This window comes from Bison bison, unplaced genomic scaffold, assembly GCF_000754665.1.
Source record: "Bison bison bison isolate TAMUID 2011002044 unplaced genomic scaffold, Bison_UMD1.0 scf7180017864160, whole genome shotgun sequence".
NCBI classification, from domain to species: domain Eukaryota; kingdom Metazoa; phylum Chordata; class Mammalia; order Artiodactyla; family Bovidae; genus Bison; species Bison bison.
In genome coordinates this window covers 8,583,910-8,611,335 of record NW_011494732.1, presented here as the reverse complement: position 1 = coordinate 8,611,335, position 27,426 = coordinate 8,583,910, and the positions used below count along the sequence as shown (strand labels likewise).

Here is a 27,426-nt window from a genome sequence, read left to right as displayed (position 1 = left end):
CCCCGCCGACTTCAGCTTCAGCGGCGAGTCCGCGCCTGGGCCCCGGGGCTCGTCCTCTTAGAGTCTGAGTCCGGGCAGGAGCCTCGGCGAGGGCTTTCGCCTCCGGAGGAAGCCGAGAAGTCGTTGGGATCCCTCTCACTTCCCCCATCCTCAGGAGGTCTTCCCAGGTGTCATCCCTGGGAAGTCTCCCTCAGTTCCTCCTTCCTGGTGCCTTCCCACCGGAACTGTTTATATTTGGCGCATAGGTCTCTCCAACCTGGGTCAGAGCCTAGTTGTGAGAGTTGATTTCCTCTTGGCTTTGTGAAGACGGAATACCCAGCACTCTGACGGCTCCTGGGAAGGTTTAATTAAATCCTTCCTCTTTGGAAAACTTTCCATTAAGGGGCCCTGTAGCAGTAGTTAAAACTAAAATGTCTACACGTTCTGTATCTGAGCACTGTACTAAATACTTCCTGGGCACTGTTTTCTCTAATTGTCTTCATTCAACCCTACAATTAGATGGGTGTGTGAGCCTTTTACAAACTGGGAAACTGAAGTCCTGGGATTAAGCGCCTTGCCTAGGATCATGTGTCAGATGGAATTCTACCTCAGAGAGCTGGACTTGAGAGTCTGAGCACTTCATTCCCAGTCACACAGCCTCCTCAGGGGGAATGCAGATATGGCTCTGTTCCTTGAACCTCCATCAGTTATCTAACAATAACATTCATTCAAAAAATGTAATCCAGTGTGTCTGATTTCTTCTACTTTCAGTTCAGTTCAGTCCCTCAGTCCTGCCGACTCTTTGCGACCCCATGGACTGCAGGCTTCCCTGTCCATCACCAACTCGCACGGAGCCTACTCAAACTCATGTCCATTGAGTTGGTGATGCCATCCAACCATCTTATTCTCTGTTGTCCCCTTCTCCTCCCGCCTTCAGTCTTTCCCAGCATCAGGGTTTTTTCCAATGAGTCAGCTCTTCCCATCAGGTGGCCAAAGTATTGGAGTTTCAGCTTCAACATCAGTGCTTCCAATGAATATTCAGGACTGATTTATTTTAGGATGGACTGGTTAGATCTCCATGCAGTCCAAGGGACTCTCAAGAGTCTTCTCCAACACCACAGTTCAAAAGCATCAATTCTTGGGCGCTCAGCTTTCATTATAGTCCAACTCTCACATCCATACATGACCACTGGAAAAACCAGAGCCTTGACTAGATGGACCTTTGTTGGCAAAGTAACGTCTCTGTTTTTTAATACGCTGTCAAGGTTGGTTATAACTTTCCTTCCAAGGAGTGAGCATCTTTTAATTTCACGGCTGCAGTGATTTTGGAGCCCAAAAAAACTAAAGTCTGCCACCGTTTCCCCATCTATGTACCATGAAGTGATGGGACCAGATGCCATGATCTTACTTTTCTGAATGTTGAGCTTTAAGCCAACTTTTTCACTCTCCTCTTTCACTTTCATCAAGAGGCTCTTTAGTTCTTCCTCGCTTTCTGCCATAAGGGTGGTGTCATCTGCATATCTGAGGTTATTGATATTTCTCCTGGCAATCTTAATTCCAGCTTGTGCTTCATCCAGCCTGGCATTTCACATGATGTGCTCTTCCACTTTGGCATGTTTTAAAGACTCAACTGAGTAGCTCTGTGTTTTCAGAGCTTTTTCTCTTTGTGACTAGTGTTCCACTGTGTGGATGAACATCATTTACTATTCATTGATTTACTGGACGTTTGGGTTTCCGATTTTGGCTGTTTGAATAAAACCGTTAACAGCATTTGTGTAAAAGTAAAAAAAAAAATACTTTTTGAGAACCCACTCTCTGTTGGAGTTTTAGTTGTGTGTGGAAAGGGATGCCTTGCTTTAATGGCACCAGCAGTTCACTCAATTCATGGAGACGAATGAAGTAAACACTTACAGAATAAATGTAGAACTGCAGCTGTGACAAATGTGGTGAAGGAAGGGAAGATAGTTTTTAGACAGCTGTTACGAGAGGATATGTTTGATTTGGGGAGGGGGCCTGGGCCTGGTGATGTGGGGAACTTCCCTGAGTGTGTGAATTTTGGAGCCATTAATTAAAAGACTGAATATGATTTAATAGGCTACTGAGTTTTGAAAGTCAACTAAGTTGACATAAGCCACATATACACTTCTACATGGGTCAGTCATTGATTCATTAATTTATTCAACAAATCTTTAAATAGCTTCCAATATGTGCTAGGCACTGTGATGTAACTGCTGAGGATACAGTGCTGGGCAAAACAGGCATGATCTCCACTCTGATAAAGCCTATAATCACAGATTTAGGGTGTGATGGCATAAGGCTAACCCAAGGTGTTTAAGAAGACTACCTAAAAGTTTTTTAAAGTTTTGATTATTAGTGGACTTTAGCCTTCATTTGGAGTCCAACACAGAGTGTCACTCTACAAGTGTTACTGAAATGTTGGTTCATCTGAGCATGATCACTGTCAAAGCTCTTATCTCCTTCATTTGCTTTAAAGTGCATGATTTTCACTAGAATTGCCCTGTGTTTCTGAGTTTATTGCCCTGGGCATTAGTTGACTGTCATGTACAGCAGGAGCCCCAGAGGTGAGTGAGAGGACTACTGCCAAGGCATCTTATAGTCTTGAGGGAGGGCAGAAGAGAGAAAAGGGAAACCTGTGGATGGATACAATGAGAGTGGATTTATCAGGTATTAATCATTCATGTATTCTTTTGTCGGAGAAATGTCTGAAGAGGAGATCCAAAAGAAGACACTAGCTTCAGTTGTAGCCTGTTAGAAGGGAAGTCACCAGGGGAGAAAGCAACAATCATACATCAGCATCTTGGTCGTCGAGAAATGACAGATGTGATCATTGAGACCATGAAGGCCAACCCAGGTATGCTTTCCAGAACCCTAGGCTATCTTCTGTAAGGTAAACCCATGGTTGCATGTGTTGGAGTGGTGTTCAGTGAGCCTGTGATTAAGACCTCTAGCATACTTAGCTTTTACTGCCTATGTTCCTTACATGAAGCTGTCAGGGTGGATTTCAGTTTCTCTAAATATTTCTTCTAAATTACTCGTAACAAGCTAGGTTGACAACTCTCCTCAGTGAGGAGAGCTACTTAGCACGTAGGTCTGTGGCAATTCATGTTGAATCCAGGTAAGCACAGTGTGAGTCCCTGCCCCCGACCCCCTCCCCAGCTCACTCCATCCAGGGGAGTTGATGTGTATTGCATCTCCAGTGTGAGGAACTGGCAGGTTTGGTTTTCAAACTTAGTAGTCCTGAATATTTGTCTCACTTAGGAGTATATGATAGAAGACACCTGCTTTCTTATGGTATTTCTAAACATAAGAGCCATCTCTGCGTTTGAAGGTGTTAATGAAATTTTTTTATGGGGCAGAGACCACTTTTAAGTTGAGATTCCCCCATAACTCCACTGTTCTGTGATATAGTTCTTAACATAAGACATCACAATTTCTCTGGGACCACAATGGAGGTGAACACCATCCCCATTTTCTAATTTGGATTCATTTCTGTCTGAGAACATCTCCATCAGAACCCCTTTACTTTCACAGCTTAAAATCTTCCTGACAGCTGTGGCAAACTCCAGTTCTCATTGTGTCCCGTAGGATGCTGTTTCCTATAGATGGCCTGAATTGCACAGGATAAAGAGAGTTAATACTTATATTTCTGCCCTCTCACTCTTTTTTAAAATTCAAGTGATTTAAACCACTTTTAAAGAAATATTGCAAGGCATTTAATTTGGATCTGTGAAAACAAAAATTTTGTCCAAGTTAAAGGCTTATGGAGACCTTTTTCATTCTGAAGAACCATGCATTGGTTGACTGATTCTTTTCTTTAGATAATTATGTCCACTGACTGGCTGCAAGTAAAACAGATGAAAACTAGTACAGTATGAGGGTGATAGTTGCCCAAAGGAGAAAATAGATACCTTATAGTTAAAAGTAAGATATTTTATTAGTAATTACTAAATACCTATATCTACTGCTTTTTACTATTCCAAGTGTCCATCAACTGGATAAAGACAAATGGATAAAGAGCGTGTGGGTGTGTGTGTGCATGTTCATGTACACACACACACATACACATATACACACAATGGAATATTACTCAGCCATAAAAAAGAATGAAATATTGCATTTGCAGCAACACGTGTAGACCTAGAGATTATCATACTAAGTGAACTAAGTCAGACAGAAAAAGACAAATATATATCACTCATATGTGGAATCTAAAAAATAATACAGGTGAATTTATTTACAAAACAAACAGATAGACATAGAAAACAAACGTATGGTGCAAACTACAACATTGTTCCAATTCTGGATATGTGTCATGATGTAAAATCTATGAAAAATGTATTTGCCTAATGGAAGAGATCACGAGTGACGAGAATAAAACCATTTTTTCTGTTGAAATCCAAATAGGATGCCATGTACTTACTAGAAAAATGAGGAGAAAAAGGTGGCCTGTCATGAGTATCCATGGTGACATGAGTCAACAGGAATGTGACTAGGTTGTAAATGAATTTAAACATGGAAGAACTCCTATTCGGATTGCTACAAATGTGGCCTCCAGAAGGCTAGATGTGGAAGATAGGAAATTTGTCATCAATTTTAACTACCCTAACTCCTCAGAGGATTATCTTCATCGAATTGGAAGAACACTCACAGTACCAAAACAGGCACAGCATACTTATTTTACACCTAATAACATAAAGCAAGTGAGTGACCTTATCTCTGTGCTCCCTGAAGCTAATCAAGCAGTCAATCCCAAGTTGCTTCAGTTGGTTAGAAACAGTTTCAGATCATTTCAGAGGCAGGGGAGACATGCAGGCTGAGTGTCACAACAGATACTCTGTAGGCAAAACAGATGGACTGAATCCCTTTAGAGACCAAGAAAATTATAAAAGGGGTTACACTAGTCTACTTAAGAGAGATTTGGGAGCAGAAACTCAGAATGTGGTTTATATTTGCTACAAATTACACCAGGGGGAGCTTTGGAAGTAATTTTGTGCCTGCTGGTATACAGACCAGTTTTAGAACTAGTAATCCAACAGGGACTTATCAGAATGGCTATGATACCATTCAGCAATATGGGAGTAATGTTCCATATATGCACCATGGTGTGAACCAGCAAGTATTTGCGTATCCTGCTACTGCAGCTGAGCCTGTATTTGGTTATCCAGTGCAAACAGGATATTCTCAATAAGACTTCAGAAGTATGTGTAAACATCTGTTTTTTCATAATTGCTCTTTATATTATATGTTATCAGACAAGATAGTTATTTAAGAAAAGAAACATGGGAAATGCAGAAATGACTGCAGCAGTGATTATGATGCACTTTTTTGCTATTTAAGTTGGATATTTCTCTACATTCCTAAAACAGTTTTTAAGGGTTTTTTTGTACTAAAAAGGGCAAGCAGTGTTTTCCCCAAAGTTAAGTTGTACAGTGATTTGAAATACAATAAATGAAGGCAATGTGTGACATTCCAATAAAAAATATTTGAAGATTAAAAAAATATTTTTCTCTATCAAACTTTATTCTTCTGACTCAGTTTTCATCTGATTGGAATCCTGCTAATTTTTAGTTTCTGAAAGATGAGCTGAAAGCTGCAATGGAAGAAAGTCTTCAGAAGCATCCCCCATTGCACCGAGAAGTAAAGGTCAAAGTAAAGAAGGTGTAAACACTGCTCCCGATTCTCCATCCAGGCAGCTTCCAGACCAGATTTCCTTCTTCAGTGGAAACCTCTCAGTTGAAACAGTTCACATATTATGCATCTATTCAAGACAAGGTGAGAAAAACACTGTTTCCTTTTGAGTTTGCCTATTTTTTGACATTGGGCAGAGAAAGTGCTCTTGCCCTGAAGGGAAGTGGATATTTTAAGCTTTGAGGAATAGAACAATATTTTGTGTGTTAAAAAATTCCCTGGTGTTTTATATTTAGCTAAATCTTGTAGATTGGGTCAAAGCTTCTTACAAAAGTAACATAGATACACCTGAGAAAATACCTGGGAAAATATTCTGAGAAGGTAGGCATGCAGGTGATTGGGAAGTTGAAAGGAAGCGATACAGGAGATAGATGGGCTCCAGGTTAGACATTTACAGCTGGCCTCCCGTTTGCATTTCATGGGGCACGAAGAGGTGGGCTTCGGGCTGGATACTTATAACTGTTAGCATTTTGTGAGACAAGAGATAGGTGGTCTCCAGTTAAGTTATTTACAATCAGCCTCTTGTTTGCCCTCCGAAATGGAAGTAACAACAGAAACAGGGTAAATCGTCAGTTTGTCTCTTATAAACACCTTAATTTTTTTTTTCCATCTATTTAATTTTAGCTATTTTGGTGATTGTGTAGTGATACTTCATTATGACTTTATTATGTATTTCTTTTATGATTAATGAATTTGAACACCTTTTTTCCAACTGTCCATTTGGATATCCTCATTTGTGAAGTGCTTATTGAAATGTTTTGCTGAGGGTTTTTTTTTTTTTTCCTTACTGATTTTGAAAGGTTGTTGTTGAATCACGTGAATACACCGGGATTCTTGGCCCCCGGAGGAGAAGAATTCAATCCGGGGCCAGAGACGAGGCTTGATCGCTCAGAGCTTTTGTGTAATAAAGTTTTATTGAAGTATAAAGGAGATAGAGAAAGCTTCTGACATAGGCATCAGAAGGGGGTAGAAAGAGTACCCCTAAACACCTTAAGGTCACAGTCCCGGCTATACCTATAGTCAAGGTTATAATCATGACAAGGACAAAGAGGGGCAAAACCTTGTTTGAGTAAAGGATTAAGGGATCTCCTTCCCTTCCTCTTTTGAGACAAGGGAGACACTACACATGCCAGAAAAGCTCCTTGTGGGTCAGAAGTCAGGGGACAATGCCAGGCCATAATGAGTCTTGCTCCTCCCAGATGCCTTCACTTTGAGATCCATCTTGGCTGAGGGGTATGAGTGTACCCTTAAGGGAGTGTCCCAGGTTAGGTCAGGTGTGGAAAAAGAAACCAGATAATTGAACTGGAGGAAGACAAAGACCTGGAAGAACTGACCTATATAAATGACTTAACCACCTCTTTATTGCTCTCCTCCTCATTGGGGGGATGCACGCACCCTTCGTCTCCGGGTGTGCATCTCTGCCTTGCTTCTGTCTTAACTAAGCAAACCATTTCTCTATGTGCTCTCCCACTTGTTGTACTACGCCTGTAATAATAAACTTTGTATCTACATTTACAGTTTCTGCCTCTGTGATAAATGCACTGGGGGCAAAGATCCAGGGAAAAATTGCTTCTAGCCTGTAGCCCTTGCTGGTCTGGTAGCTGGGATTCCTGGTTTTCATTCAGGCTACCCAGGTTCAATACCTGGGCAAGGAATTAAGATCTTGCTTCATGCCACTGCTTACTGCTGCCTTGCTGAGATCAGAAGGAAGATAAAAAAGAAAAGAAAAATTGTAAGTGATCCATTACATCGTTGTAGTCTCATATTCCCACCAAGCCTTTACTAAAGAAGCTTGTAGGTCAGTTAATTGATTGCAGTTTCATCATGTCTTTCAACTCCTTTCTGTGGTCCAAACAAGGCTTGCTGGAGGCCAAAGGAAAGGAAGGGTTTGGCTTGGTAATCAATAAGCTGGGCCACCAGCTCCTTGGATATTGGTAGCCGACCTCTTTAGAAGCCTTTAAAGAGGACAGTCCTTGTCCTGCCTTGCTTGCTTGGTCCCCACTGGGACACAGGATACTCAGGTAGCCATTTTGGATCACAGCTGTTGAAGTGAGTTTGCAGCATTTCAAAAGCAAATTGCATTGTAGGGGGCTTTTCTTTCCCCTCTATTCCAGCTATTCCAACCCAGCAACACTTTCTGTAATCTTCAGAATCACATCCTCAAGGTTCAGAATTCTCTTTCTTATACTTAATTTTTGGAGAAGGCAATGGCACCCCACTCCAGTACTCTTGCCTGGAAAATCCCATGGACAGAGGAGCCTGGTGGGCTGCAGTCCATGGGGTCGCTAAGAGTCAGACACGACTGAGTGACTTCCCTTTGACTTTTCACCTTCATGCATTGGAGAAGGAAATGGCAACCTACTCCAGTGTTCTTGCCTGGAGAATCCCAGGGACGGGGGAACCTGGTGGGCTGCCGTCTATGGGGTCGCACAGAGTTGGACACGACTGAAGTGACTTAGCAGCAGCAGCAGCATACTTAATTTTAGAACACAGATAATGTGTTTTTATGTAACTAATTGAGGTCTTACCTCCTTGGCAGAACCTTTGGATTTATTTAATATGTCGCCACATAGGATGTGGACGATATGTGAGTCAACATGCCTATAAGCACTTAGAGGAGACCAGCACACGTATGCCATGCAGCCCACCAACCATCGAGTCTGGGACTACGCTGGAGGTGAACACCACTCTCATTTTCTAATTTGGATTCATTATGTCTGAAAACATCTCCCTCAGAACTTTCTCTCAGCCTTCTCACAGCTTGAAATCTTCCTGACAGCTGTTGCAAACTCCAGTTCTCATGGTGCCCCATAGGGTGCTGTTTCCTATGAATGGCCTGCATTACACAGGATAAAGAGAGTTAATGCTACACTCCTGCCCACTCATTTTTTTTTAATTCAAATGATTTAAACCACTTTTTAAAGAAATATTGCATGGCATTTAATTTGGATCTGTAAAAACAAAATTTTTGTTCAAGTTAAAGGTGTAATTATGGAGACTTTTCATTCTGAAGAAACATACCTTGGTTGACCCATTCTTTTCTTTAGGTAATTATTTCTGTCGACTGGTTTCAAGTAAAACAGATAGAAAAATAGTACAGTATGAACGTGAGGGTGACACTTGGCAGGAGGAGAAAATAGATGCCTTACAGTTAGAGGTAAGATATTTTATTAGTAATTACTATTTAGTCTACTATTAGTTATTAGTAATAACTAACAGTTATTACTATTAGTCTACTATTACTATTAGTCTACCTATGTCTACTGCTTTTTACTATTCTAACTTGGAAGGTTGTTTGGGCTTTTAATTTTGCCATTTGCCCTGCGTGTTAGCTTTTGTTTTTAAGATCTATATTGTTCTGAAGGATTATTAAAATATTTTTATTCCATCTCATTTTCGTCTTTGAAAGCTTAGGTTTCCTTGAGTCTTATTACTTTCAGTGCCACCTCAGTTGTCTCAAGTTCAGCATCAGGGTTGTCCTCTGTAGCTGTGATAAAACTGGAGATAAGAATCTTCCTGTTGGCATCACAGTAGCAGTCGGAAATGGAACAAACTTGGTCAGGATGAGGAGTCCCCAATAGCATCGTTCCATGCCGAGAAGCTTTTTCACATATATTGGGCTGGAGTTTATGAACTGGACCCTTATACAGATGAAGTCATTTGGGGGTATTCATATAATTAAACAACAAAATTAGCACAGTCTGATTTTTCTCACTGAAGTAATTCCCATCTACTATAAAATTGATGTGTAAATTTTATGTTAAGGGAGGAATAGTTTAACATGAGGCCTATTTTATATAAATTTCAGAATGATGGTTTTAATAAATACCTTAACCATAGGAGGAAGTGGACATTTGAAACTTGATCAACTCCAGACTTTTAAGGTCAGTGGAATGGCCTAAAATAGGGTTGTTGTTACCATTAATAAATTGTATTAATTTGAAAAAGTTCAAATCTTTAATGTTAAAGTTTTAAAGTTTTTAGACTAAGTAACTATAACATATTAAGTATGTTTATTCAGTGAATATTTATTGGGAGTTATTCTCCGTGTGCTGGGAACTCAGCACTGAATAGACTCGGTGCTGTCAGAGTGCACATTCTAGTGACACACGCACATTTTCCCAGTTGTCCTTTCTTTCTGTTACCCTTTCATTCTCTTCTCTAGCCTGCAAACATGATTAGATTGCTTCCAGTCTCCTGGAACAGTTTCCAGAATGCAGATGTGACTTGTCATCTCTCATAGTCATGTCCATTGATTGAGCTCAGCTAGACAGGGCTTGCTCATGTTGCACAGTAAAGGCACCTGGGGCCACGGGTGCAAGGTGGCTTCTTCACTCATATGTCTGACACCACATAGTTGCTTGGGTCTCCTGACTGTATGGCAGGCTCAGGCTAGTCTGACCTCTCACATGACAGCTGATTTCCCCAGAGAGTTCCACAATACCAGGGAGAAGCTGTAAGACTTCTAAGATCTAGCTTTAGATTTTGCCACCAAATTCCATTGATCAGCATGAGTCATAGGCCCCATCCAGGTTCACAGAGAGGGAGGAGAGCCTCCACTCCTGCCTGAGAGGAGCAGCAAAGAATTAGCAGCCACCTTTCCTCTACCACACTACTGTCATGATTGTTGTAAGAACCAAGTTAGATTATTCTTTCAACCACTCAACAAATTTTTAGTGAACACCTGCGATGAGCCAGGTACTGTTCTAGGGCTGAGGACACAGTGGGAATCAAACTCAGTAAAGATCTCTCTCTCATGGAGCTGGTATTCTGGTTGGCATAGAAAATCAGTCAGATACACAAGACAACCTCAGACTGCAGTCGTAAGTGCAAATGAAAAAAACAGGATCCAGAGAGTACCGAATAGGGGGAAGACAGAGAAGGCTAGCTCTGTGCTGTTGTAAGGAGGAACAGCTCCCGCCTCCGGGGAGAGACTGCTGCTGGTTTAATGAAGCCCGTATCAGGGATACTCAGGTCTCTCCATTCACTCAGGGAAAGAGTCCTTACGCAAAGCCACTATTCTCGTGTCAGAGTCTCTGCTCCCAGAGCCAAGCAGTGGCCTCAGGGAGTACAGAGGGGAAATTTCCCCTGAGGTTAAGGAAGCTGATCTCTCAGGGAGGGAGCTGAGGTCACTTTAGTCACTTCAGCCAAGGTGAAGGTGAAGGCAAGGACACCTGTCCAAGCTCTTCCTTGCCCAAGAGCTGTCCCAACATGGCTTGACCCTGGCTTAGGACTCCAGTTACTCTGGGCCAGGGTCTGGGACCTCAGACAAGATCAAGGCATGAAGCAAAGCCCAGAACTTAGTTGATGCCAGGGCCTGAGATTTCAGGGCAGCAGGGCCCAGGGAGGGCTGGCTCGGCTCAGTGGCCAAGGGTCGAGACAAGAATCAGGATGAATCTGGATCTTTTAATCACATTGCCCCATTTGTGTCACGTGGGACAAAGGACTTCCCCTGCCCACACCTTCATTTCCTCATCTGTTGAGCAGGAATCACTGTAATACCCCTCACAGAGGGGCACGTGAGAGGCTTCCAGGTGTTGCCTTGAGCCTCACGGAGCGAGCATGCAAGGCAGTGACCATAATGGTAGTGCGTGGATGACACAAGAAGAACCGGGCAGTCTAGGTCCACTAGGGGTCACTTTCTTAGGCTCAAATTTGGCATTTCAGCACAATGCCTCCCCAACCATCACGGCAGAATCTGAGCTGTGCACCTGCAGTAAAATGCTCCGGGCCTTCAGGAAGAGAGTGTGGGTGAACATCAGCCAGGTTCTTTGGAAATGTGTGGGTTCACATTAGTTGGTTGACCATCAGTCTGGAGGGAAAAGACACCTCTGTTTCTTCTTGCAGGAGGGCTGGGAAGTGGGTGACAGGTAGTTTCCAGTGGCAGGAACAGGTGTGGCAGGAAGAGTTCAGGCTGGAAGCCAGGCAGACCCCAGTTCAAGCTGGACTGGGCCACACCCTGCCCACATGCTCCCCTCTCTGAGAATCGACCTCGCCTCCTGCTGAACGTGGAGGAGTGTGAAGCCCATGGGGAGAAGCAGAGATAACACCCATGGAGGAGGGAGGAGGGCCTGGCCCACAGTCTGCAACCACTCTGAGCATCTGTTCCATTGCCACCCTGAGTGCAGGTTCAGGATTCACAGCTTCACACCCACAGCTTCCCTGAAGCACTTGAAGGGGGAGGTCAGCTACAGGGGTGGGTGAGCCCGACTAACCTCGTACTGTTTCCTCCTCCTGACCAGGATGTCAGCACCTGGTTCCGAGAGGATGACCCACCCAAATTTGGGTTATATACTCAACACAGATAGTTGAGTATTTCTGAACTATATTCTGGTCACAGGCCAGTATGATGCTGTTGTGACCACATTCTTGTCAGTCTTAATCTTGTGTCCTATCGTTTCTCTTCACCAAGGTCTTTAAGTCTGGGAGTGATGAGTTTTCATGTGTGCTTTTGAGGGGTCCCTCTAGGGACAGCATGGAAAATCGGTCCTAGAGAGGAGGACAGGCTGCAACAGCAGAGAGCTGACGTGAGAAATGATGAAGGCCTGAGCAGAAGCAACAGGGCTGGCTGGGAGGGAGAGCATGGAGGCAGACTTGACAGGCCGCTGGGTGGAGACGAGGCAGAGGAGGAGTGAAAGATGTGTGAGGCTGCAGCTGACATACTGCGTCAGGCTGAAGTGTGAGCTTTTGTTCTCCACTCCTTGTGTATGACAGAATGTTCACAAAGTCTCTGAGACATATTTTCTTCTTCTTTGTTCCCAAAGCTCATTTCCAAAATAACATTTTAGCAATCTGTGTTTCGGATATTGAAACAAAGAAAATTACCTAGCAATGGCTTCACAATTTGGGTTTATTTCCATTCTCCCAGAGCAGTCCTGCCCTGGGTCTGTAGGCTGCCACCATCAGCTGGGGGCGGTGGGGGAAAACAGAACAGGAAGCCACCATATCACCCACAGATTGGGAGCAACCACAGGCATAGCACCCTGGCAGGACTCCTAATACTCATGCAGAGCCCCACAGCCAGAGAGAAGGGGCCTGGCTGCCCATCTGGCACCTGGACTAAAGATCACCTCTCCAGGCTCTTCATTACCCCCCTTCCCCCTTGCCTGAAACAGGCAACTCCAGGCTTCTTACACAGGAGTGTGTTCTGTAGGGACCCATCAAGGCTAGGTTCACAACAAGGATCCCAGGACAGAGCTGCCGGGAGGGGTGCAAGGAGCACACATACCAGGCCTTTGAAAGCACATCATTTAAAGATTTGGGCACCACAGGCCCGGCGGGGACGATCCGACTCCTGCAGGTCTAACTGCGGTGCTTCAGCTCCATCTTGGCCACTGACCTCTGGTGCATCTGATCAGCAAGGCGCAGTACCCGGACCCCCATGAAGAACTGAGCCAGTGGGTGGTCACTGCTCAGCCCTGCTGCTCCGAAGACCTGGCAGACACAGGGCAGGAGGGGAGGAAGCCCTGGGTGAGCCCTCATCCCGGAGAGCCCCACAAACAAGTGCCTGCTCCTAAGATGTGAGGACAGCTCAGAACAGCCACATTGCAAAGCTGTCCCCTGACACCTGTGTGACAACAGTGTTCTGGAAGACTCCAGGTGGGGCCTCACTAGCCATCCCAGGGACACCAAACTCCCCAGATCTGCTCCACTAGGTGACTTCTGCTGTTGGGAAGTCCCTCTCTAGGGGCCATGGGTTGAGATTTGAGAAGGAGGCATCTTTACATGGTTAGGAGGCTGGGCCTGGTGTAAGAAGAATCTAGGTTCCCCAAAATCTGAGCTCAGCTCCTTGCAAGCTGAGTGACCTTGGACAAATCACTTTGCTGTGCTTCTGTTTCCATGTATTCAAAATGGAAGCAGGAATAGGACCCCTCATAGGGTTGTATCTGGGGAGGAAGAGGACAGTCATTATGGGGGGTGTGCAACAAAGGGCAGCTGTTAGTTTACAGGAGGTTGGGCAGCTGAAGGAGAGGAATTTTGAATCTTGTGAATGATTCAGAAGAACCAGCGATCCATCATCTGTGCTCACCTGAATAGCACGATCAATCACTCGGGAAGCCATGGATGGGGCCACCATTTTAATCATGGCAATATCCAGAGCTGCAGCCTACAAGGAAGAGGAGTTGTGGTGAGGAGGGCAGACCCCAGGGCGGAACCTGTGGAAGATCGATCAGTTTCACAGGGAGGAGTAGAAACAGCAGCTCAGAACAGAGACCTCAGGTCCCTCCCGCTGGACCGCAAGCCTTGCCTGGTGCATGGACCCTGCACAGCACCAGCGGGGGTGGAGGGGCAGTGGGGGTGATGAGGCAGGTGACTCAGGATGCTATGTGGTGTGGGCAGCTGCCTGGTCAAGGAAAGATAAGGGGCATCTTCCCAGGCAGCATCACCAGCACACAGGCAACACAGATTGGGGACTGGCCTGAGCCTCCTTCGGGGTCATGATCAGCTCTGTATTCAAAGGGAAAGGTGAAACGAGGCCAGTCAAGACTCTGGGGGTTTAGGTTCAAGGATCTTCTCTGAATCTGGGATTTGGATCAAAGCCCCTGAGAGCCCTCATACCGCCACTAGAAAGCCAAGAAACCAGAATTTGAGCCTGGATCACCCCCTGCTACTGAGGGGTCTCAGCTAAGGGGTGGAGACCCGTGGAGAGATGGAGAAAGCAAGGGTCAGCCTGGCATCATGCCTGGCACTAGAGGCACTCGGAGCCATTTAAGGGATAATGTCACATTGAAAATGAAGCTTCTCTAACTCCCTGGCTTACTCTCAGTTTGCCTGATGCCTGTAAGATCAGGTGGGGCTGTAGCTCAGGCTGGGGCCCTGTGGCCCTGCTGTCTTGAACCCATAAGGTCACTGGGTCAGTAAAACAGAAAGGTCAATCCTCTTTATTGTACATTTTCTGTTTTTCAGAAGCTGCCCAGGTAATTCCAAGGAGAATTGAAGCAAAGTTATTTATGTCAAGGAGCCAAGCACTTTGTGGTTTGCTGAGTGGGGAGGGAAGTCAGCATCTATTAATAGATTTCTGGGCTGGCATCCCTCACTGTGTCCTCTGGACCTGTCCTCTGTGAGGTCCCTCAGCCACCTACCTTATTTCCCGCCACATCCATAACGTGGGCAGCTTTCAGCACCAGCAGCCGGGCCTGCTCGATCTCCACGCGGGACAGGGCAATGTCTGCCAGGACCATGCCCTGCTCTACAAGGGGCTTCCCAAAGGCCACGCGGGACTTCACCTGTGGACACAGGAGACAGGAGGGGAGGCATGGACGGTGCCCTGCAGAGGAGAGGGTGGAAGCACAGGAGAGGGCAGCGAGGGAAGCTAGACACTTGGTAGCTGCACAAATTATCTGCACAACCCCTTTACGCCAGCCATTCTGCCCCATCTGGGCAGGCCTGGCCTCCAAGCAGGACAGAGCTTGATCTGAGTCACCTGTGGCCCAGGGCTACTCTGGTAACCAGGCAGTGACTGTGGGCGCCTCGCACAGGCCAGGAGGGCGCCCTCTGCTGACAGGAGGGCCTGCTTCACGTCCTGAGGAACTCTGAGGAGCAAGTCTGGGTGCCAGAGCCCTCTTGTGGGCAACTGTTACTGCAACAGAGATTGAGTAGAGTGTTCAAAAGCTACAGGCAATCAGAAAAAGTGATAAGGGGTCCTTCTTCCACCTTATTTTTAAAAATTAAAAACAATTACAACACACACGAATATCTCATGGCAGAAAAGAGTATACACTTTCAGACAAAATATAAACACCCAGCACCCCATTATCTAGTAAATTATACTTACTATTTGGTGCATACCCTTCTAGACTTTTTGTATATGCATATACATATATCTGCTTTTTTTTTTTTTTAAGTCATTCTATTACTTTATAGCCTTTTTTTCCACTTAGCATATGGCAAACGTATCTCTAGTTAACAAATAGATTACTACAGCATCATTTTGGAATTTCACTGCACACCCATAGCAGGGTTATCTAACCAGACCCCAATAGCTAGCCTTATAGGTGTTTCCTAACATAATCATGGCTGTGGTGAACCTCCTAGTATCAAATTTTTTGTAGATTCCTGATTACTCCCTTTCGACCAAGTCCAATGAGTAGCACGGCTACGTCAGTACTATAGCATCTTCTAAGATCTCTGACACATTAGGTCAGATTGATCTGCAGGATGAGAATGGAGACTATATCTAAGTCCTTAGAGAGGAGCGTTTTCTTTTAAACTGGCTGGTTTCAACTAAAAAGGATTTGAATCACAACTTTGCTCAGTAATGCGATACCCTGAACTGTTGCTATTCTTCATTAAGACTATCTTGTGAGACATCTGTTCAGTCTGAAGTTTCACTCTGAAATCACTTCAGAGTGAAACTGATTTCACTGATTTGAACCACTGTTCACAGCAATAACACTCTTGTATGGGCTTGCAACCTTCAAGGGGTCACAGAAGAATAAAGTTTTGGACGTGCTGGGGGAGGAGGACGATGCAGGGCTGGATGCTGGAACCCCGCTCTCCCTGTTGGCTGATGTTTAAAGGTGAGCTGGTGGCAGGATGGTCATCAGTGGACCATGACCCTGTGGGCCTGGAGCCTTGCCCTCTGCTGCCACAGAGCCCACAGAGCCCAGACGCCTTCTGTCCCCTTGGCAGAGGGAGGCGCATTCTGCTCTGGATTTGAAACTTTAACAAAGTAAAAGAGGCAGAGCAAACACAAGGACACAGCTTCTTGTAAAGAACATCACCTTGCTTCTTCACCTGCTAAGTCTGCTCTCAGGAAACAGGATTAGAAGTCTGAGAGGAAGACAGATGGGTCGTTGTGGTCCAGAGACAGGCGCAAAAGGAAGTACTTACTCGGGCCTTCATGAGCGCCAGCACCCTCTCTGAGCAGCCAATCAGCCGCATGCAGTGATGGATCCTGCCAGAACCTAGTCGGCCTAGGAGGATCTCAAAGCCCCTGCCGGGGCCCAGGATGATGTTCTCTTTGGGCACGCGCACCTGCTCGAACAGGACTTCACCGTGGCCACCTGAGAAAACCCATAGAGTACCCCTGAGCAATCTGCTTTCCTGTTTTCTCCAGATGCATTTATCTCAATATCCCTGCCCTTTTGTAGACTTCTAACTAGAACATGATTGAAGGAGGATGGAAGGCAGGAACAAGACTATTGCAGATGGAAGGTAAATTGGTCATTTAAAATAAAGGAATAGTTTGGCATTCCTTTTATAAAACGTGACTCTAACTTAAACTGGAACTCCTAGTAGTTTATGACTCTCACAGTGTAGTGACCCTAAGGAAACTCTGAAGTCAAAATGTGGACAGCATCAGCAGAGAGAAAGGGCCCCTGTGAGAGGACCTCCAGGCCAGGAGATAGGCTGTCCACACTGTGGTCTATAAGAAAAGGTCTGGAGGGCATTTCCTGCCTCCTGTTCCATCCTCTGTGGCTTCCTTACCTCCTAGAGTCCTGCTTGTCTTCTATGATTAGAAGAGAAGAAAAAAAAAAACAAAAAACAGATGAATGCCTGTCTGAAGCTTGCCTGCATGGTTGATATTCATGGATAGAACTGAAATGCAGGAGCACGTGCCCTTCCAAATGTCCTCAGACTCTTACAGGTGTTACTTCTGCACTGGAGCAACTGCTGTCCAAAGCCTTCTCCCTAGATCCAGACCCACACAGAGAACAAACAGACGCACAAACCTGGTGCGTCCTCCAGCCCATACACCCTCAGAGGCCGGATGATTTTTATCCCTGGGGTATCCATGGGAACCAAGAACATGGACTGCTGCTGGTGGCGTGGGGCATGTGGGTCTGTTTTTCCCATAAACACGCAGAGCTGGCAGCGAGGATCCAGGATGCCTGCCAGGAAAGGAGAGAGACAGACCCCCATCATCTGACACCACGGCCATCAGCTCCCCTTAAACACTCAGTCCTGGCCCAGAGAAGCTGAAGTCATCGAGCAGATGGGGCCCTTTAAGATGTCACGTGATCAGATGAGGACATGCAGCCTTTTGACCAGCAATAAGAGCAACTGGTTTCTGTCCCAGTGAGGAAGGAATCCAACATCCTAAGAACAGTTGTGTTTTTTTGTTTTTTTTTTTTAAAGCACAACGTCAGATTGAAAATACAATTTGAAGACAAGAGGCTGAAAACTGCTACTTTATCAGTGGCAGCCTGTTCTGCTTTGTTCCCACGGGAGGTAGAAACATGCTGGCTTTGGGCACAGGCTTCAGATTCAGGCCAGCCTTGAACTCTGGGTGGTTCTCTACTTGCCAATAGGGGGGCTAGTACCTTGGGCAGTGACTCAAGTCACTTCTCCATCCTGGTTTCCTTCTCTGTGAAGTGGGGATAATACCACAGACCTTCTGGGGAAGGGTGGAGACTCGGTGAGGGGAGGTCCCCACAGCATGTACCGAGGGCCCTGAAGAGTTAAAGCCTAGTGAATGACAGGATTATCACCAGCCCTTCTGCTGTAGCACAGCTGACCTCACAAGAGGGGGACACCATTGAGGAAGTGACCTCCGGCCTGTCTAAAGGGAGACACCCACAGCAGAATGAAGAGAGTGGGGAGTGGAGGAGAGATTCCTGGAACTGTCACATGTAGGGTCACCTGGGGTCCAGGTAGAACCTTTGGTTCTCTCAGGGTTTGCTGCCTCTTTTGGCAACAGAGACAGAATCTCCTTTGTGTTAACTGGAAATGAAGCTAGTTCCTCCCACAGTTTCTCAGACAATAGCAGGGCAGAGAAGATGTGCTTATCAGGGAAGACCCACATAAATGTGATTGAAAAATGAATTTCAGGCCAAATACCTGTGATCCACCACTTGTGACCGTTGATGACATAGAAGCCATCTTCCTCTCGGATGGAAGACTCAATTTTGGTGGCATCTGAGGAGGCGACCTGAGTGAGAGCACATTCTGATTAGAGCTGGCAAGGGTCCCAAGGTCCCTGATGGCAGAGCCCAGTGGGGCTGGGTGAGGGTCTGGCCTGATGAGGAGCGCCTGTGGGTGACCCAAGGTAGGCACCTGGGGCTCAGTCATAGCGAAACAGGAGCGAGCCTTTCCCTCCAGCAATGGAATCAACCAGCGGGCCTTCTGCTCCTCGGTGCCGTATCGAACCAGAAGCTCCATGTTCCCCGTGTCTGGAGCAGAACAGTTAAAGATCTGGAAAGGAGAAAAAGCACAAAGGCTTTATCATATTCAAAACTTCAGATTCCCCAGAAACATGGATCGGGGCTCCTTCCAAGATACACGCCCTCTGACACCCTTATCAAAGTCCTTCCTCTCCCCAAAGATGTAGAGACCCAGGACATTGTGAGTACAGCAGCTCAGAGTACCTAAGCTCAACCACAGAGCTTGTTGGGAGAGAAGGAATAGAGTAGAGCTGGGGAACTGAGGCTCCACGGAAGCCAGCCAGGCTGTACTCACTCGAGAAGATGCCCACCCCCTGCTCCTTTCCTGCTCTGGCTCCAGCTACCTGCCTGCAGTATCTTCAACTCATAAGAAGTCTGAGTTTGCGTCAGAGCTCCTGAGTCCAGTGCCACTGCTGGGAACCCCGTCAGCCCAGGAGGATGGCTGAACTCTCTGGAGGACAAGGATTTCCTCCCATGCTGAGGAAGATGGTAAAGAAGGTACCTCAGGAGCATACAGAGACGTGCCCATGACCTCACACAAATGTGCGTACTCCACGTTGGTCAGCCCAGCTCCGTATTTCTTCTCAGGATCAGTCTCCAGGGGTAGGAAAAGGTTCCAAAGTCCTTCGGCCTTGGCTTTCTCCTGTCACAGCAAAAAAAAAAAAAAAATCAGGGATCCACATAGGGTGGTTGTCATACTATCTTGGCCCATGGAAAATAATGAGTAAGTCCAAACTACCAGGCTGGATACAACTCCACAGATATGTGGGAGGAGAATAGGAAGAGTCTGGGGACAGCCCATTCCTAACAGGGACGGTGGCAATCAGTTCACTTTGTCTGTACCCCAGATGCCCCACCTACCCGACCCCCTCACTGTTAGCATCATTACTGTCATCACGATGCAGCATAAAACTCGCTCCATAACACAGAGAATGAAGGGTCGTTCAGTGAGCCTGCAGGGAACCGGCCAGGACATCTGGCAGCAGCCTCAGCTGCTCTGATGAGGTGCCCAAGGAGATCCCCTGATCGAGCTTTCTTCACGAGGCACAACTTTGTTCCTGGGGAAGTAAACCTGGGTTTCTGAATGTAGCTCCTGACAGGGAAACCAGGAAGTCTAGCCTGGGGGTCAGGAACCCAGGCCCTGAATCAGACTTCCTGCTTCAGGCCCTGCCCCACCACACCTGTTGGGAGACCTTAGGCAAGATGGTGTGCTCCCTGTGCCAGTTTCCTCATCTGTTGTATTGGGACGGTCACCACTCACCCTACCAGTCACAGCTACTGAGCAAGAGTAGGAATGGAGGTGACTGACTGACTGGAAAAAGCGTTTCCAAGTGGGAAAGTTATCAGGAGCTCAGATTAGAGAAGGAGGCTCAGAAATGGACAGGAACCAAGGGAGCGTAAAGAATGGCAGCAGGACAGACGTTCTGTAGTCCAGCTGTACAGTGAGTGAGTGCCAGCTATTTTCCCTCTCGAAAACATTTCACTCTTTCAGTTCCAGGTAGTGACAGAATATAGTGTGCCAGAAGCTGGAGCTGCACTAAATATTAGTGATGATGGAAATTCTTCCCACCGGGAGACCACCACCTGGCTGAGCTTCCTATCACACTGGGACTGCTCTCTAGGACACATACGACCAGAATCAGCACATATACTTGTTTCATGGCTGTGTTAAGCTAATTAGCTGAGACTGCAGTGACCAAGGAGAAGAAGGACAGATTAATTGGAACAAATGAAGCAGGAAAGGAAGGGAGAATAGGAAGGGAAGCAAGGGAGTTCTGAGAAGAGGAAGAATAAGGAAATGAATCATCTTGTGGGAGGGAAAAACACATAGATTTGAGCCCAGAAGATCTGGATTGAGTCCAGGTGCTATTATTTCTAGCTGTGTCCCTGGCAAACTTGATTCCTTATCTTTAAATTGAGGTTCATGATGCTTACCTCACAGGATTTGTGAGATGCAGTGTAGGATGCCAAACATTCTTATTTATTGGTAGTCACGACACTGAATAAAACTCATGAGCCATAATTTCACCACTTTCCCCTAAAATCTTAGTTGTCATGATTCCCATTCAGGTATGACCACATGCAGAATGTTCTCTAAAGCAGATTTTTCATATGCATTCATTTTTGAGTCTAAAAGTGTTCACAGCATGAGTGTCTGCTTTTCCAACACTTCCGTGCATGAGACGGGTACATCTAATGGGTGAGGATTAAGTGTGCAGGTCAGCACGTGGGGGATAGGACATTTCACAAGGTAACAATGGGAGCATAGAATGGCAAGCAGCTTTCTGATATACATTTGGCAGTATTTGTCAAAACTTAAAATGGTCTCATTCAGGAATTCCCCGGCAGTCCAGTGGGTAGGATTCACTCACACTTCAGGGGCCCAGGTTCGATCCCTATTCAGGGAACTAAGATTCCAAAAGTCACGTGGTGCAGTTCAACAAAACCAACCATCCAAACACAAAGCAAACAACAACTAAAAATGTTAGCCTTGGACCAGAATTTTTACTTCAAAGAATTCATGCAGGGACTTCCCTGGTACCAGAGGCTAAGAATCTGCCTTCCAATGTAGGGGACACAGGTTCAATCCCTGGTGGGGGAACTAAGATCCCATGTGTTGTGCGGCAACAAAGCCGGCAGGCTGCAACTAGAGAAGCCTGAGCACTCTAAGGTCCATGTACTCTAAAGACCGTGGGCCACAACTACTGAGACTACGCGCTGCAACAAGAGGGAAAAAACGTCTATGTGCACCACAGCTGGAGAAAGTCTGTGCACCATAAAGAAGACCCAGAGCAACAAATACTCTTTTCTTAAACTGACACTGTAGAAACAGTAAGTGAACACAGAAGTATGTAACAGCATTCGATACCCTTTGCTTGCACAGGATCCAAGCCCCTTCTTATTCTGGAGTGCTCTCTCACTGTAGACATTTCAGTGGCATGAAGATGTGAGCATGGGACCTACATGTGACTGGCTGAAAATTCCCACCTCAATCTTGGAGTCCTGAGAAAGCATCCGGACACTGCCCTAGTGACAGTCATGGCCAGGCTCCCCACAGCCGGCCTTCCCTTGGCTTCTACTGTCTCCTTCAGCTGGCTCTTCAGCCTCTCTGTCCATGTTAGCAACCAGCTGCTCACTCTGCTGCTTCAGTGACCTGGAGTGACCTAGACCGAAATCCCCACAGTGTCACTCAGGCAGGGGCAGGGTAGATAAATTACGGTGCATCCCCGATGTGGTCCCAGTGCCTGGGTTCATCTCCAAGCACTGACATGGGATACATCATTAAATAACATAAAACAATTGGAAGTTTCAAGTGCATAACACATTTTCATTACAACAGGAATGATAATAATATGTATTATTATGTACCAGAAGAAAGGAGCCGGGAGCCTATAAATCAAATTGTTGACAGTCATTATCTCAGAGGCCCAAGAATTTTAGAGAATTCTTTCCAGGTCATGAACTCTTTCTACTCTTGCCATGTTTGAACTCTGGTTACCTTGCAATAGGTTTATAACTATGAACAAAATTCAATGCCGTTTCTTTTTAATGTAGGTGATGGTTGCATCATAGGCAGAATATGTGCTCCTGAAGACCTCAGATAATTTAAGAACTAACACAAGCCAAGACCAATCCTGAAAAAGAACAGCAGGTATTTCCATTATACACTAAACTGATGTCACTGTATGTCAGGAGCATAAACGTAGTTTACAGTTGATGTGACGCTTTAGGTTTGATGTTATGGGTTCTTTAAAGAGAGTGTCATTTAATTGATGCAATTTATATCAGTCTCAAATTTACATGATTCAGACATGCATAAAATGAGTCCACGCTCCTCAGGATTATAAGCCACAGATTCGGCATTCCTCTGCCTGGGCTGAGTATCAGGCCGGGACGTGGTCACACAGAAAGAGCAATGAAGTGAAACTGAGCTGGCTCTTTCTAGTGGTGGTGGCAGCAGAGACCATTGAACTCAACTCTTCCATCTCTTAACTGCCCGAGAAGGAACAGATATGGCCAGTGGACGATCTGAGGTTGGGCTGTGCTAATGAAAGGCTGCTTTACCTTGAGATCTTCGACCAGCGGGGAGGGGGTCCACCTCTCAGCTGAGACCTGGTGACGCTGTAGCTCCAGCTCAGCGGGGTACACATGTCGTTCCATAAACTCCTTCAGCCGCTGATATAGCTCCCTGACTCGGGGGGGAAGGCCTTCTGGAGAGAAGATCAGAGCTCCCTTTGAGGCATGAGCTGGAGAAGAGTCTGTGGAGGTGACATAGCTCCTCATGCCTGGGGTGCTCAGCAGGGACTGTGGCCTGGACCATGAGTGGTGGGACCCCATTAATGGTTTGGTGGCCAGCATCTCCTTGAAAACTGGAACCCCTCTTTGATTGGAAAATCCCATGCCAGGTTACACATAAATTCAGTCAGCTTTCCAGTTTGTTTCACAGTCGCCGAGCTTGCTTGCCCTAAGCAGAAGCAAAGAAAACCAGTGAGAACCACCCCCCCAAACAACCCTTAAGAGTAGTAATGTATAACAGTATTGTTGTTCCATTAGTAGCTACTACCACTGCTGAGCACTTGACATGTATCAGACTTGGTGCTAAGTGCCTGACATGCGTTATTATAGCTCACTGAATTCCTGGAGCTACACACGAGTGTTTTAATCCCCAATTTACAGACAAGGATCCGGGTCATATGGAGGAGATGGGTCCAAGCTTACATTCCATGGGCTGGGAGCCAGAAGTTGGACTCAGTTGGCCTGCTTCCTGCTCTTTATCTCTTCTTTTCCTAAATAAACTAATCAGGAATTCCCCAAAGCACTTCTGCTGTCATATTGGGCTATAGGGAGCCCTGCCATGATGTTGCTAACAGTGTCACAGGGGATTGGATTAATGGCTAGTTTCTGGGCACCATTTTGTCTAGATCAACACATTTGTCATCATCACATAACTCACTCTAGACATGATCTGTTTTCTTTTTTTTTTTAATCTTTAAAAAATATATATTTATTTATTTGGCTGTCCCAGGTCTTAGTTGTAGCATGGAGGATTTTCCATCTTTGGTGTGGCAAGGTGGATCTTTTACCATGGAATGTGGGATTTGTAGTTGTTGCATGTGAACTCTCAGTTGCCATACACGGGATCTGGTTTCCTAACCAGTGATGGAACAAGGACCCCCTTCACTGGGAGAGTGGGGTCTTGGACACTGGACCACCAGGGAATTCCCATGCTCTGTTTTCTTTATTTAACACATGCATCAAGCCTTTTTAAAATGATTTTTGAAAAAAATCTAAGGTATAGTGGACATACATCGTCTTTGTAAAGTATACAATTCTGTGAGTTTAGTCAGGCAGCCACCACTGCCCTCAAGAAATGGTATATTTATTTCTATCATCCCCAAAGTTACATGGTGTCCCTTTGTAATCAAATCTTTCTCCTTTCCTCCGGGGGACAACACAGATCTATTCCTGTAGTTTATCTTTTCTTGAATGCCACATAAATACATACTTTCTACTCTAGAGTTGCCTGGTTCATAGTCAAGCTGTTCAGTTGATTTAACCTCTAAGCTGCCACTGATGCATCAGTACTATTAGTGTACTGACACCTATATTCCCTGTGAAGGCCATATGAAGTCCATATTATAACGTGCCAAACACAGCACTGGCACAGAAGGCTTCTCAATGAATTGTGGCTGTTATTACTGTGACTGTCATTGTTGTCGAATGACAATTACTATCACTATTAATAAACAACATATCAGGTCCATGGCTCTAAGCCAAGCCCTCACCCCTCATCTAGAGAAAAATGTTCCCCAGAAGCTTGAAGTCAAGGATAGAGAGACTGGTCTCCTTCTCTGGAGTGAACTGCATACTCAGAGTACTCAGTCACCTGTCCTTTGGAGAATCCAGCAGGGCTGGTTTTTTTTTTTTTTTTTTATTGTAACGAGTAATCTTTTAAGAACCACTTTACTTATTTAATTTGTTTGTTTATGGCTGTGCTGGGTCTTCGTTGCTCTATGTGGGCTTTCTCTACTTGTGGCAAGCAGGGACTGCTCTTTGTTGCAGTGCTGGGGCTTCTCATTGCAGTGGCTACTCATTGCAGACCTTGGGCTCCAGGCACTCGGGCTTAGTAGCTGAGGTTCTTGGGCTCTAGAGCACAGGCTCAGTAGCTGTGGCACATGCGCTCAGTTGCTCCGAGGCACATAGGATCTTCCTGGACAGGGATCAAACCTGTGGCCCCTGCATTTGCAGGTGGATTCTTAACCACTGGACCACCAGGGAAGTCCCTATGAAAGGTTTTAACTCAAAGTAAAATCAAGCCTTTAGAACTAGAGTTCAATTTTGGGAATTACAAGAAGTCCATAGTAGTAAATGAAACCATAAGGTAATAATCAAGACAAATCATAAGACAACTGACTTGGTCCCTTTAAAAATTCATTTAAAAAAAAAAGAGGGGGTACTGTTCTAGGTTCCTTGATCAGATCCTGACTTAAAAAAACAAACCAAAAACAAACCCACCTCACTTATAAAAGATATAAGGAGGGAAATGAGGAAATCTGAATATGGACTGGGTCTTAGATATTGGGGAAAACGATGAGTTTTCTTGGGTGTGAAATGGTACGTGAAATGTTCTTATTATTAGGAAGGCATAATGAAGCACTTAAAAGTCAAGTGTCAGGGTCTGTACCACTTTGTTAATCATGCAAATAGACAGATGCAGAAAGAGAAAGATAAACAGACATGGCAAAAGTTAATCATTGTTAAAATCAGTCATGGGCATACAGTTATTCGCAGCACTATTGAATGTTTCTTAAGTTTGAAAATTATCCTAAGAAATCAAATACTAAAGAAACCAGGAGCTGAACCTTTGTGGAAAGGGCCCCTCAGGTTAATATCCTACGTGGATTTAGGATGTCCCCCCGCCCCCCATGCACACACCACCCCAGCGCTGTGCGCACTCCCTTCTCGTGGGAAGCAGGTGCAGCTGTCCCTGTGTCTCTGCTGTTGGCCACTGCTCCTGAGCAAGCCTGCCAAGCACTAATGCCCTTCCTCCCCAAAGCAGCCTGCCCTCTGGGATGAGAAAAGGGAATTATGCTCTCTGCAGGTCCTTGGTGGAAAGGTTCTTTGTGATAACTAGATTGGACCTAAAGCATCTTTGTCAAAAGTCTCCTTGATTAGATCATTTCGTGTGCCTAAAAAAATTTAAATGTGTTCTCTTGAACAAATGATACATTCACATGCCTTGAAATTACAGTGACAAAAGGGGGTGCGGGAAAGGCTCTCCCACCCCTTTGCTCAGCCACTCAGCTCATTTCCCTAAAGGCAACCAACATGACCAGTCTTAGGTGTCCTTTCAGAGATTTTTTTCACTTCAGCAAACAAACATTTATATTTATTCAAATTTTAAGTATACTCATTTTACACAGATGGCAGATTAGCTATATATAGCCAATGCCCTGCCCAGCAGCTGGGCTCCTGACGTAACTCTAGAAATTGCAGGATTCTTGAAAAGGAAGATCTCATGCCCCTTTAGCTGGATCAGTGAATGTGAAATCTGAGGAAGCTGCTTTATGCTGTCAGGCTGAAAACACAGCCTGGGAGGCTGGTCCTGAGTCACAAAAAATGACACCATATTTCTACTTTGTCTCTGTCACACTAATAGGTCACTGTAAAAAGCACTTTAAAACTAAAAGGCAAAGGATCCACTCAGCACGTGGGAGAGTCCTCCTTAAACTGTTCTCTTTCCATTGCAGGATGTGATGTCACACTGCCCATTGCTTCATGTGACAGGCTTTATCTGCATTCACAGCACTGGGACAGCTGCCATCTCCTGTGCTTTTCACACCAGTGCTGTGAGAGGGGCAGGGCAGGGCTTTTTTACATAACCTCTACTCTTGAGAAAACTATGACAAAATAATGGGGCTTGCCCAAGGTCACCCCACAAATCAGCATCTGACTTCTTGTCCAGGGCTCTTTCCATCCTGAAATAATGGATCAATATAGGCAACATCTGTTGTCTTTGCCTACTGGCCATTTTACTAGTAACTAGGGCTCCTAGACAGAGGATGAGATGGCTGGATGGGATCACCGACTCGATGGACATGAGTTTGGGTGAACTCCAGGAGGTGGTGATGGACAGGGAGGCCTGGCATGCTGCGATTCATGGGGTCGCAAAGAGTCGGACACGACTGAACGACTGAACTGAACTGAGGGCTCCTAGATAAAATACAGGATACTCAGTTAAATTTGAATTTCAGATAAATAATAATAAAAGTTTTATTGTAAATATTTTCCATTGAGACCACCAAACAGAGGCAACACTGACAGAGTTTGTAACTCTGGTCAACAGGTTAAAATATGGGAGGATGATATGGGTCTGGATGTACTTGGAAGGTGTGGAGAACCCCCTCGACTGGGGCTGGAAGTTGGCAAGCCTGCTTTGTGGTAGCAAAGTGTCTCACATTTTGAGTTTTGAGGATTCAGATCATGTGTCTATGGAGTGAAAGGATTTTAGGTAAGTTGGTAGAAGTATGTCAGGAAGTTGATGTACACTGAACACATACGGCAGCCCTTAATATGATCCTACAGAAAACAAAGGTGTTTTGGTTAAAAGCAGAGAAAGAAGAAAATACAG

The 27,426-nt window shown here is 45.4% G+C and overlaps 1 protein-coding gene and 1 pseudogene across 1 annotated transcript in view; one reads left to right on the top strand and one right to left on the bottom strand.

Annotated features, from left to right (window-relative positions):
- The first annotated feature begins 4,236 nt into the window (after positions 1 to 4,236).
- LOC104989646 lies at positions 4,237 to 5,294 on the top strand (annotated as a pseudogene).
- A 7,226-nt stretch (positions 5,295 to 12,520) lies between these two features.
- ACAD10 (acyl-CoA dehydrogenase family, member 10) overlaps positions 12,521 to 27,426 on the bottom strand; it is a 43,382-nt gene continuing 28,476 nt past the window's right edge. Inside the window, 10 exon segments of the mRNA XM_010841385.1 lie at positions 12,521 to 13,122; positions 13,718 to 13,795; positions 14,772 to 14,915; positions 16,522 to 16,694; positions 17,364 to 17,522; positions 18,472 to 18,562; positions 18,688 to 18,825; positions 19,297 to 19,437; positions 22,860 to 23,167; positions 23,170 to 23,259. Coding sequence (XP_010839687.1) covers positions 12,991 to 13,122; positions 13,718 to 13,795; positions 14,772 to 14,915; positions 16,522 to 16,694; positions 17,364 to 17,522; positions 18,472 to 18,562; positions 18,688 to 18,825; positions 19,297 to 19,437; positions 22,860 to 23,167; positions 23,170 to 23,259 — 1,454 coding nt within the window. The 3' untranslated portion in view covers positions 12,521 to 12,990.